At 36.6% G+C, this 12,865-nt stretch overlaps 1 protein-coding gene across 3 annotated transcripts in view; it reads left to right on the top strand.

Moving 5' to 3' along the window:
• RIC1 (RIC1 homolog, RAB6A GEF complex partner 1) overlaps positions 1-12,865 on the top strand; it is a 92,972-nt gene that overhangs the window by 57,665 nt on the left and 22,442 nt on the right. For all 3 annotated transcript variants that reach the window (XM_056130555.1, XM_056130556.1, XM_056130554.1), the window contains exons 11-17: positions 215-367; positions 2,435-2,638; positions 7,556-7,594; positions 7,898-8,008; positions 8,224-8,313; positions 9,907-10,067; positions 12,085-12,223. In XM_056130555.1, coding sequence (XP_055986530.1) covers positions 215-367; positions 2,435-2,638; positions 7,556-7,594; positions 7,898-8,008; positions 8,224-8,313; positions 9,907-10,067; positions 12,085-12,223 — 897 coding nt within the window. The remainder of the gene's footprint in view (positions 1-214; positions 368-2,434; positions 2,639-7,555; positions 7,595-7,897; positions 8,009-8,223; positions 8,314-9,906; positions 10,068-12,084; positions 12,224-12,865) is intronic.

The raw sequence follows: 12,865 nt of genomic DNA, 5'->3' as shown, positions 1-12,865 counted from the left end.
AGTAGTGATTGGTGGTTTCCAAGGATATAGTCAAGATGGAACAGAGATAAAAATGATTCTTGTCAGCATTGTCATGGTTTCTTAAGGATTCACTAATGATGCTGCTGATGCAGTACTTTAGGATTTGAATATTTGATACTAGGGAAAGATAAATAAATATTTTAGTACTTTGATTTTTACTTTTTTACCTTCTCTCTTTCCATGACTCTCTAAGAGTTGGGGTGCAGAAGGATATCACCTCTGGGTTATCAGTGGATTTGGGCCTCAAAATACTGAAATTGAATCTGACCCGAAGAGTATAGTTAAACAGCCTGGTATTCTGCTATTTCAGTTTATTAAGAGTGTACTCACTGCAAACCCTTGTATGGTAAGTTTATTTCATTATCTCTATCTCAGTAGCTTTTATTTTAGAATATCAGACTTTTATTTGTTAAATGCATTTTGTGGCCACTCCTGGTAGTACCTGGGATTACTTCCAGCATTGTCAGGCTCAGAAGTTCTCTCAGTAGTGCTTTGGATCAAACCTCAGTTTCCCACATGCAAAATATGAACTCAGCCTTTTAAGCTCTCTGTGGCCGCAAACATCTGAATAACATTTCCTAAAGTTTCTTAGTAGGAACTTGTCTTGAGAAATATCACTTAGGTTTACAGGATTTAAAAAATATATTGTCATGTAAATGTGAAGTATAAGTGTTAAAGCTGTAGAAATTTCTCTGGGTTTTTTAATTTTATTATAGCACCAGCGGTAGGGCGTTTGCCTTGCACGCAGCCAACGTGGCCGACCCGAGTTCGATTCCTCCGCCCCTCTCAAACCTGGCTTGCTACAGAGAGTATCTCTCCCACACGGCAGAGCATGGCAAGCTACCTGTGATGTATTCAATATGCCAGACACAGTAACAACGAAGTCTCCAATGGAGACGTTACTGGGCCCGCTCGAGCAAATCGATGAACAACGGGACGACCGTGACCATGAATTATTTTTTTGGAGGGAGGGGGGTGCTCCAAAAGTGCAGGGGTCCCACCAGCACTTTTCAGTACAAAGTTCTGAGGATGATTTGCTGCAGAGGGTTACCCCAGTCACCCTTGTGGTACTGGGGGCCTCCAGGACCAAATCCAGGGGAACTTGGGGTCTTCCAGCCCTAATCGCTGTACTATCTCCTGATCCCTGAGTGACTTCTTTATTATGACACTCCAGAATTTCTAATATGCTAATGAAATCCAGAAGTTGATATATAAAAATCAAAGTTTCCCAAGCTGATTTATAAATTTTAAAGTAACACCTTGAAGAAAATGTATCTTAGAACCTGCTTTGGGAACACTTCCCCAAGTTATCACATGGGCTGCTCATGTTTGATGAAGCTGTAATAATGTCTTACGTTGTTAATGTGTAGTAATAGAATGTGTTACATCTTAGAATACATGTCATAATATCTACTACCAGTGGGCTTTAAAATATTTCATCAAACTGGTCCAATTAAAATTTACAACATATTGAGAATATGTGAAAATAGCCTGGGTATGAGATTTCATTATTGCAGTTGAAGAATGAGTATCCTCAGAAAGAAAAATAGCATTTCCTCCTCACTGCCCCTTTCCCATATGATTATGTTAAAGCATTGTCTCTGGACTTCAGTGGAAAGGTAAGAGATGGAGAGCTGATCTGTTTGATTGAACTAATCACTGAAGAATCTGCCCATGTTGGAAAACCGGGGACTTCTCTCTGAAGCCAATGCATAAACCATAAAGGGTAGAAACTATTTCTCTTAAAATCCCCAGAACCTAACAAAGTCCTTACTAGTAAATAGGCCTTCGCCAGTATTTTATTTCATTGTTCTAAATCAGGACCATTAAAGCTAATTTCCTCTTTCCCGTGGTTTACAAGGTGCTTCCACATCCAGTCATCCAGTTCCTCATTTTATCCTTTCTTGCTATGTAGGCACATAGGTGAGCATATGCACATACATTCCTTGACTAGCCATGCTTTCTTACCACTGTTTATGAGCTATTTTACATAAAAGTACTCTATCTTGGTGGTTTTCCAACCATTTAATACCTGTGTACTGACATGGCTCTATGGACTGGTCTCTTGAAAACTGTTACTGAGGCAATGAGGTTAATTATATTCGGTCTCTTGTAGTGTTTCTTTAACCAGTTAAAAATCTGGGCTTGTTTTGACTCTATGTGATAAAATAGACTTTAATGAAGATGTTACTTATGATGAAAAATAATCATTAAAATATTGCCTGTTTCCTTGAAATGTAATAGAGGACCAATTCATTATGTAGGTTGTCCTCTGTGAGGAAAAGTCAATACTGAGACATCTGATATGTATCTTATTTGAAAAAATGAAATGCTTGTACAACTTAACTTTCCCTACCTAATGAATGTATTGCTTTCTTCCTCTGCCTTTCTGCTTCCTTTATCCTTCATCAAGAGTAATCAAGAGCAAGTGCTGCTTCAAGGGGAGGACCGCTTGTACTTGAACTGCGGAGAGGCCTCACAAGCACAGAATCCCAGGAATTCTTCCACACACTCCGAGCGTAAATCCAGGCCAGAGAAGAACCCATTTGCAGATGGCAGTTCAAAATCTCAGGGGTTAAGCACTTTACTTGGACATCGGCATTGGCATGTTGTACAGGTAAATGTTAGTTACTGTTGACTTAGTCTTTGATTAAGATCTTTGAACTAGATTTTTAATGTTTCATCTGTTGCTTTAGAAAAGTCTTTTTCACGGTCTTGTCTCCTGCATTTCTTCTTTGTTCTTGTACTCTTGTCTTCTTCCTTTCCACTTTGATAGAGACCCACTTGCTTTAAGTCTATTAGTAGCGAAGTTTCAAAAGCTGAAAGCTTAAGTTTTGCCCTCTCATTGTACAGAATTGTCTGTTTTACTTCCAACCCCCTCCCACCCCAGCTTTTTGTTAAACATTTAGTTCTTAGGATTTGCATAAGCAAAAATATAGTGATTTCACAAGAAGTGTTCCTGACCTTCTAGTCCTAATGCAGACACATTGAAGTTAATTAACTGACACAACCCAAATTGTAAACTTGTGATCAATCTACAACTTTATTGCTAGTAACATTATATACTGGTTCTGGTAAAACTTTGAATAGCAATTCCGATAAATTGTCATTTAACATGGAAATTAATTCTGAATTTTGAGATCAAGCAAAATTAATTTGGATACTTCTTGAAGATTTTATACCCAGTTTCTGAATGTTTTCTTTCCCTTTCGTGGATACCATAATGCCTTTAGGTACACTAGCACCTACTCTTAAATTAGTTCCTTTAGTTAGCTGTTATTTCTACAATTCTTTCCTTCCTTCTACATTCTGTACTTTACTAGCTTACTTCAGCTCTCATGTTATTTTCAGTTGACTTTGGCAATAATGAGAGACAGAAGAATGGTCATTGTGTGAAAAACTAAAAGAGGATTATGTCTTAAATTGACATGTGGTATACATTGAAGGAAAATGTGCTTAATTTACATTAATAAATTCATAAAATCAAACAATATGCATACCATTTTATAATTAGTAACAATTATTAAATAAAACTGCATCAGCTACTTTCTTGACTAAAATTTTCCACTGCTCCCTTCTCTCCTATAGCCATTTCTCTGCTATTTTCATTTCCCCATACTTTGAACTATTCATTCTACACTGACCTAGCATCAATGCCAGTTCTGCCTAGCCAGGTCTGTGTTGCCAGAGAGCCAAGTAGAGCAGAGGATCAAAGAAGGTAGGTCTGGAACTCAAAAATCCATCAGGCAAATAACAAAAACTTAATTTCCTTCCAGCTCAAAAATTCAGTGATTCTTAAACATTTATGAATTATCCCATATTTGAAATATATAACACTGAATATGACTTTAGACAAAATAAATAACTATCAAGATTCTTCTGGTTTTTTTTTAACTATTAAAAGTATTCAGAAAGATTCATTTGTTTAACTGTAGTTTTACCTAATTTTTTTCAGTTCTCTTAAAATTAATATTTGAGCTATACTCCCAAGACAATTAAATTGTAGTAAACTCATAGAATTAGAGCTAGAAGGCCCTTAGCTGGATTTCATACGCAAAGACACAGGTTCAGGGAAGTTAGGTGACTTGCCCAAGGCCACACAAAGTAGTGGAAGACTTATCTTTTCGGTAATATAATTTATGACAATCTAACTTATTTTAAAACCTGCATACAAAATGTTAAGTCATATACCACTATTAAAACTTAGAATGTGCCTTTTTGGCAATGATTATGCTTGGAATAACCATAAATTTTGTGTCCTGGCATTCCTGCCACTCCATTCAATGCAGGCCCCTGGTGGTAGTTTAGTTTCCATTTAATGCTAACGCTTTATCTTCCAGGCTATGTAGCCACTGGAAATGCATCCCTGAAAGAACCGTGGGTCCTTACTTAATTATCCCTGCAACATAAGCTCTTGTCTAGGATTAGTGTCCCGTTCTCTCCACCAGAGTGACTTTGCATGGTTCATACCTTTTCACTTCTTGTACAGCCTTGAGGTCATCAAATGAGCTCCAACTAATTCCGCTGCACTATATGTTTCTCCTCTAGACCACTGGACCTTTTGTCTGTTTAAGTCTTCTCTCTTATGCTTATTTTCTTGACCAGAAGAGTATGCCAATTATGTTTTTTCCCTCGAACTAAGACAACACAAATTCAAACTTTTCAGAAGTAGTAAACTCAGCAGTACTGTAGTAATGGTGCTTTACTTACTTTGAATTTTGCTAGCTACAATTTCTTTAAGTTTTGAAAGTAGTTTTCTAATAGAGCACAAATAATGTGAAATGAAAAAAGAAAAGAAAAATAGCAAAAAAGTCGTTGATGTTTTTAGTTGTATTCCTTCTTGGTCTGCCTTTTATTTTTACCTTCAGTATTTTAGATGATAAAGTAGACATTTATTTCTAAAAGGTATGTAACTCAGTACCATCCATCATCTGAAAATCCTGGTTTTGTAGTTTACCTATTTGGAAAAAGTAAGCTTCACAAAAATGTCTGAGATAAGCACCTAAGATAAATATCAGACATTGTGTTAGAGATAGCATCAGAATATTTTAAAAGAAATTTCATTTACAATTTGCTCTCATTTCGACAGTGTATCAGATGAACCAGGGTTGGCATTTGACATTGATTAATCTACCAGATGGATACCTCTCACAGTCTTACCAGTTATAAAGAAAAATAGACCAAGCTGGAGACAGGGTTTCTTTCTTTTTTTTTTTTTAATTTTTTTTTCAGAATAATTTTAATGGGGGAACGGTACTTCAGGAATTTTGAAAGACTGAAGAGGCCTAAGATGTTAAGAGTAGAGATTCTATACCTTAGCACTAGCTTCCCAGTATATAGCATGATTGTTGTACCATTGTAATGCAGTTGTACATGAGTTTCTTCATTGTTCACTAGCTCTCTCTCTTTCTTTCTATCATTTCTTATTCTCAGTGATACATTGGTCAGTAAATGTGACCCAAGTAGAAAAGAAAAGTTTTCTATTCTGATAGCATTCCAAACACAAAACCGCTTTAGAAGTAAGTCTTCATTTAAAGTTATTTTGATTTTTGAAAATAAATTTTCTGTAATGAGCACTTTTACATAATTCTGGAGAAACAGAATAAACTGTTTTCTCCAGTAGATATTCTTCAGAGTGTCCTTGTATGGTAAGATTTATCCTGGTTTCCACAATTAGAAACTCTTCATGTTGGAATTCTCTTTGGCAGTAAGATCCCATGTCACACTTTCCCACTCACATATTCCACAGATATGACACCACACATGAAAGGTTTCTTTCTAATGTCATGGGTATCAGATTCTTTTATACACAGGTATCTTCAGGTGATTATGTATTTCTACATCTACAAAAACTTACAGCTTCCTAAAAAGCAGTTTTCAACTTTTATTTTTGCTTCTTGATCAATTTTTCTGAATTAATTTCACCCGGGAGAGTGAATTTTATTAATGGAACTGAGTGGTATGGCATGTCTTTTAAGATACAAAGTAAGAATTCTTCAAACATTTATTAGGACATTGTTATCTGAAATTTTGGGAAGTAGGCCTTCATAAGCCAGCAATGCAATTAAGAACTTTCAGATGTACTGAAAGCTATTAATTTACTTAGATTGCAGGTTGATTTATAAGATAAGGGGAATCTAACAGCATAATGAATTAAGTTTTTCAAGATAATAGTATGCTCCCGCATACTACTTTTATATAATTTTTGATTCATCTTCACGTTACACAAAGACTCTGTTTTTACTTTGCTTTAACTTTTGAAATATGTGTTATTTCTTTGAGTAAAAGGAAGACAAATTCTAACAAATTGAAGTGTCTCTTGTTCCAGGAACAGAAGATTCTCCCCTATCATTCTCTTAATTTTCACCATTCCATGGTTGTGAAAACTAGTTAGTTGGCTAGTAGAGCACTCAGTCTCTAATGAAGCTAGAATCTACATTGATATTTCACCAAGGATTCTTCTTGGTCTTTTTTTTAGCGGGGTAGACCTGGTGGTGTTCAGAGGCCTCTCCCAACTTAGTATTCAGAGATCATTCCCTGTGGTGCTCACGAGACCATATGCTGCGATTGAACCAGGCCTCCTGCATGCAAAGATATCAGAAAGATATCTTTTATTTTGAAATTTTTGTTAGTGATGCCAAAATTGTATATTATGTTGCAGATAAAGAGTTAATATTTATTATGTATTAAGAGTTATTATATATAATTTTTTAATATCCCAATCAGAAATAAAATGTTCCATGTATATAGATGTTTTGCCTTGGGATGGATTAAAAGTAAAGTTAATCCCAAGTGATGATATAAAGAGAATATTATTCTGAATTTTGTACATGTTTGTATTATTTGAATTTTTAAGTGTATATCACTTCTTACACATCTGCAGTATGTATAAATAATAAAAATATTTTATTTTAAAAAAACTCTTTCCAAAGTTCTAATTTTATTAAATAAGCTTGCATTTGGTTCAAATGCACAAATACAAACTGTTCAACTAACCAGTTCTTCTTGGCTGCCCTGTGGGTGCTTCTCCAAATACCTTTTGGTGGTCTCTTTTTATTGAGTATTCAGTATTTAAAGCAAAACAAAAAAGAAAATGTATCGAAGACAGAGGCTGGACAGATAATGCAGCAAATAGGGCAGTTGCCTTGCATGTGGCCAACCCGAGTTCCATCCCCAGTATCCCACATCTGGTCTACAGAGCCCAGCCAGGAGTGATTCCTGAGTGTAGAGCTAGGAGTGAGCCCTAAGTTACCCCAGATGTGGCTCCAAAACAAAAATGAAAAATAAAAATATGTATGTATAGAGGACAAAATAAATGATATTAGTATCTTATATTGATATATAGTATCTTATAGTGAAAAGGAGATGTTGAAATATTTGCTGGTATGAAAATGGTAAATTCCAAGTTTACAACTAATATCCATATTAGGGATTTTAAACATTGTTATGAAAGTGAATCTTGCGATGTTAATATTTTGTTTAAGTTTAAATATATTTCAGAACTCTTACCACATTGATATGTTATTTTCTATAGATTTCCAGCACCTATCTAGAGAGCAATTGGCCTATACGGGTGAGTTGTTACTTTGTTGGGGTTAATTTTCATTGGATGGCGTTAGCGATAATAAATGTTCTGGGAATTGAATCGGGTGCATTGATAAAAGAAAAAATTTTGATTTTGATACATTGTACATTGCTAATCTGTATTAAAATCTGTGAAGATCACTTATAACTTATATTTCTAATTTAGTTTTTGGAAATTTATTTTACTTAGAAAACACTTATTAATACTTTGTCTAACACATTACTAAGCTCTTTATACCTAATAAAAAGTATATAGACTTGCAGGAAAGAATTCTTAATTTGTTTTTATCAGTTTTCAGCTATTGATAAAATTGGACAGAATATTGCTGTGGTTGGCAAGTTTGGTTTTGCACATTATTCTTTACTCACCAAAAAATGGAAACTTTTTGGAAACATTACCCAGGTTAGTCTTTTTGAAATTAAAAGCTTATTTTCTAAAGAATGAGAAGTATAATAAGGAAAACTATAAAGTAAAACCATTGTTAATGTATAAAAAGAGTAATTTTTTATAACAAATAAATGTTTTTAAATGTTATAATTTTGGGGTCAATTCTGATAAAAATACTTATTTGATAAGGAATTTTGAGATTGAAGGCAAATATTTTATTTTATTCTTAGGAGCAAAATATGATTGTGACAGGTGGCTTAGCCTGGTGGAATGATTTTATTGTTCTTGCATGTTATAACATAAATGACCGCCAAGAAGAGGTAAGCATCTCTTTAGCTAATAATAAATTTTTGATTTTTCAATACTTAGAACATGTGTTGATTTTGATTTTTAGAAATAATCTATTGCAAAACTGACATTTTATTTTTTGCTTTTTGGGTAACACCCAGCAATGCGTAGTGGTTTACTTCTGGCTTTGCATTCAGGAATTACTCCTGGCGGTGCTCAGGTACCATATATGGGATGCTGGGAATCAGACGTGGTTCAGCCGTGTACAAGGCAAACGCCCTCTGTACTGTCACTCCAGTTCTAACGTTTCATTTTAAAATAAAGAGCTTGGTATTTTTACATAGTGAGATTTTTATTTCCAGTTACAACTTTTTTAAAAAAGACTTCGGACTTCTCAGTTAAAAAGTTTTCTAAGAATTTAACTTTTAGACATTATCTGTAAATTTGGGACTGGAGCGATCGCACAGCGGGTAGGGCGTTTGTTTGCCTTGTACACGGCCAACCCAGGTTCGATTCCTCTACCCCTCTCGGAGAGCCCGAGAGTATCCCATCCGCACGGCAGAGCCTGGCAAGTTCCTCGTGGTGTATTCTATATGCCGAAGGCAGTAATACCAAGTCTCACAGTGGGATGTTACTGGTGCCTGCTCGAGCAAATCGATGAACAATGAGAGGACAGTGCTACAGTGCTGTAAATTTGAGGGAAAACATTGAACATCTGAGTGGAAGAGAGAACTCAGTGGACTGGAGTACATGCTTTGCATGCAGGAGGCCCAGGTTCAATCCCCAGCTGTGCCTCAAAACAAAACCAAAAAAAAAAACCCCTCAAGTTTATAGGAATGACTATTGTTAGAATTTTATTGATATGCATGCTTGCTTTTGTTTGTTGTGGGGTCATACCTGACACAGATCAAGGACTTTATTCTGTAAGACTGCTTCTACCCCCACCCAGCCCCGTACTTGGTTAAACTTCCTGTGCTTCTGGCTAACTGGCTATAGATGGGAGGTGGCAGTTCTTTCCTTGAATTCAATTATTTTGGTAGGGTGGCTGACAATAACTCATAGTAACTCATGTAACTTAACGTTTTGTAGTTTCTTAATGAGTATGATAATGGATTCAGATGTGCACCCAGATGAAAAGACACATAGGCAAGATCCGGGGCCCTCCCAAGGGTACCAAGCACAGGATCTCCATCCCTGTGCAGTTGGGGTGCATCACTCGTTCACTGTAGATATGTTCATCCACCTGTAAGCTTTGTAGAGACCCTCTTATATAGGCATAAATAATAACGTTCCTAGCCCCTCCTCTTACCAGAGAAGTGGGAGGGAGAGTAGTGGGAGTGAAAATCACAGGTTTCTAATAATGGCATGATATTGTTATCACCAGCCTCTATCCAGAAACCTATTTAGAGTTGCCTCAGTAGAACAGAGGAAACTTTTAGTGGTTTTGACACTTAAAGATTTTAAGGATATTAGGAGCTCTGTGTTAGGGATGCACTTAAAGGAAAGTGTTGTTAGAACAAGAGGTACTGCTATCATTTAATAAATTTCAGGAACGGGGAGATCAGTATATGCTTTCTGTTCTCTCACAGTTGGGATATTGATTTTACTATTTAATTTTTGTTCAGCTCAGAGTTTACTTGCGAACATCAAATTTGGACAATGCCTTTGCTCATATCACCAAAGCACAAGCAGAAACATTACTGCTCAGTGTCTTCCGGGACATGGTCATAGTATTTAGAGCAGACTGTTCAATATGCCTTTACAGTATTGAAAAAAAATCTGATGGGTAAGTAGATAACATATGGCAAACCCCTTTTTGCTTTTATATGTCATGTTTCCTCTTAAATAGTGTTTTTCTTTAAATAATAGTTTTTATTATTTTCAAAGCAATTGCTATAATTTTATGTTTAGTTTCTTTTGGAAAGCTGTTTTAGAAGGTTTTGTTTGTTTCTTTTTTATAAACCAAGGAATTTTAGTGATAGTCACTAAAGTATTTTTTTAATGTATCTAAATAAAAGCTTGCATTAAGTTCAATAGCTAAACTTAATAGATTCATAGAGAAAAATATAATTTGGGCTGGGGAAAACCCTTAATAGTTTTGTTCATTTGTCTTGAAAACAAGTGATTGCTGACTACCTTAGTTTTCCAGACATTGGGAACATTTGAAGGAGTTGCAAGGCTTCTGACCGTACAAAGCAAGTACTTATCAGTCTTGTTTCTTCTAAGCAGGACAGCTCTAGTCTGGGCTGGGAGACTGGTATTCAGTCATTGCTGTGTTTCTCCTATATTTTTCTTGGCATCTTGTCAGCTTGCAGCATTTAGACAGTATCACCTGAATTTTACTTTATTTTCATATAAGGGATGGAGTGGTTCTTCTGGTGAAAGATTTGCTAAAATGGCTTAGTGATTGAGGAGCAATATCACGGTCACAGTCCTCTCGTTGTTCATCAATTTGCTCGAGCGGGCCCAGTAACGTCTCCGTCGTGAGACTTGCTGTTACTGTCTTTGGCATATTGAATACATCCCGGGTAGCTTGCCAGGCTTTGCCGTGCGGGCGAGATACTCTCAGTAGCTTGCCGGGCTCTCTGAGAGGGGCGAGGAATTGAACCTGGCTCGGCCGATCCAGCTGCGCGCAAGGCAAACGCCCTACCGCTGCGCTATTGCTCCAGCCCCAGCAGCAATATAAAGATGAAAATTAAGGGTCCAGACCAATAACACAGTGGGTAAGGCATTTGCCTTGCACACAGCCAACCTGGATTTGATCTCCAGCACTCATACTTGAGTGTAAAGCCAGGCGTAAGCCCTGAACTGCACTCATTTGTGTGAGCATAGAATAATACAACATGAAGCTGACACCCAAGCACAGTAGATACAAGGGCCAGCAGGATTGCTCGATAGCTGGAAGCCTGCCTTATGAGCGGAGGGGAGAAGGCAGGTGGAATCAAGAAGGAATCACTAAGAAAATGATGACTGGAGGAATCAGTCGAGATAGAAATGTGTGCTGAAAGATAATGGACCAAACATGATGACCTCTCAGTGTCTGTATTGCAAACCATAATGCCCAAAAGTAGAGAGAGAATATGGGGAATAGTGTCTGCCATGGAGGCAGGGGGAGGGTGGGGAAGGGGGAATACACTGGGGAGATTGGTGGTGGGGAATGTGCACTGGTGGAGGGATGGGTGTTTAATCACTGTGTGATTGTAACCCAAGCATGAAAGCTTGTAACTTTCTCACAGTGATTCAATTTTTAAAAAAAAAAAAAAAAAGGAGTAAGCCCTGAGCACCACCAGGTATGGCCCAAAACAAAGGAAACAAAAAAGTTGAAAATTAAGAAATCGTGGAGACATAGGGGTGGGGTGTTTGGGAAGCTATAGTCACGTCGGTGACAAGGGTATGCTATACCTTTGCACATCAATACTATAAACTTGAATATTGCTGTTAACCTATTGCCTAAACTGTGATAAAATGTTAATTTAAAAAAATGATTAAGAAATCTAAACTATTCTCATAGAACATTCATCCTTTCTCAACCAGCTAGTTTTTTCCTCAAATATTTCGGTCCCTAAGCTTTCCTTCACTATCTTCCTTTCTCTCTCATTTTCATATGTGTTCTTTGGCCACTTCAACTTTGTCCACCTTTTTTGAAGATACTTTGGGGGAAGGAAATAGTAGGTAGAAAGCGTTTGGGTGATCGATAGACATGAAATATCACTCTCTTAGTAGCAGGAAAGGGAATATAAAACTTTGTTACTAGTATGGTAGTAAGGGGTTTCTTTCATCTCTTCTGTAATTGTTGTTCATAGCCCAAACACTACAGCAGCTCTGCAGGTTCTTCAGGAAGTCTCCATGTCACGCTACATTCCTCACCCTTTTCTGGTTGTATCTGTCACTCTGACATCAGTGAGTACAGAAAATGGAATCACCTTGAAAATGCCGCAGCAGGTAACATTCTATAATCAAAACTCTTGCATTTTTTGTTTTTGGTTGATAACAGTTTATTTGTTCAGCAAATAAATACAAAATGATGACAGCCTACCTCACACAGATGATGAGTTCCACTGGCAAATTATAAACATGGGATTCTTCTCTGACAGTAAGAATATAATTATGTACCCAGTTAATTATAATCGGATGTATATGCCAAGAAGTATTATGGATTTCTTTAAAAGTGTATAAGAGGAGCCTGAAAGATGTCTTATCAGAAGAGTTTTATTTAAACTAAAACCCATAGATAAGAGAGAGCATGACACATTCACAGAACTGCAAGGATTTCAGAGTGATCAGAACATAGATTGTGAAACAGGATATAAATTCTTATTGATGATTGATTTTATCCTTAATCTTAAAGTATAAAGTATTTTCTGGTTGACAGTGAATACATGCAACCTCCAGATCTTAGTTTCTGATACCCTTCTTCAGTAGGTGGAATCATAGTTCCTTGCAGAGCCCTTGGAGAACAAGGTTCTTTTTTTATCCATCATGTTCAGGATCTCATATCAGTAAATTTTCTTTCTCTTTTTCCCCCAAAATGTTTTATCAATTAGGGGAGGAGGGCAAGGGCTGCCTCAAGAAATGCTTAGGGGT

This window comes from Sorex fumeus, unplaced genomic scaffold (genome assembly GCF_029834395.1).
Source record: "Sorex fumeus unplaced genomic scaffold, SorFum_2.1 ptg000079l, whole genome shotgun sequence".
NCBI classification, from domain to species: domain Eukaryota; kingdom Metazoa; phylum Chordata; class Mammalia; order Eulipotyphla; family Soricidae; genus Sorex; species Sorex fumeus.
This window is presented reverse-complemented; position numbering and strand designations above follow the sequence as displayed.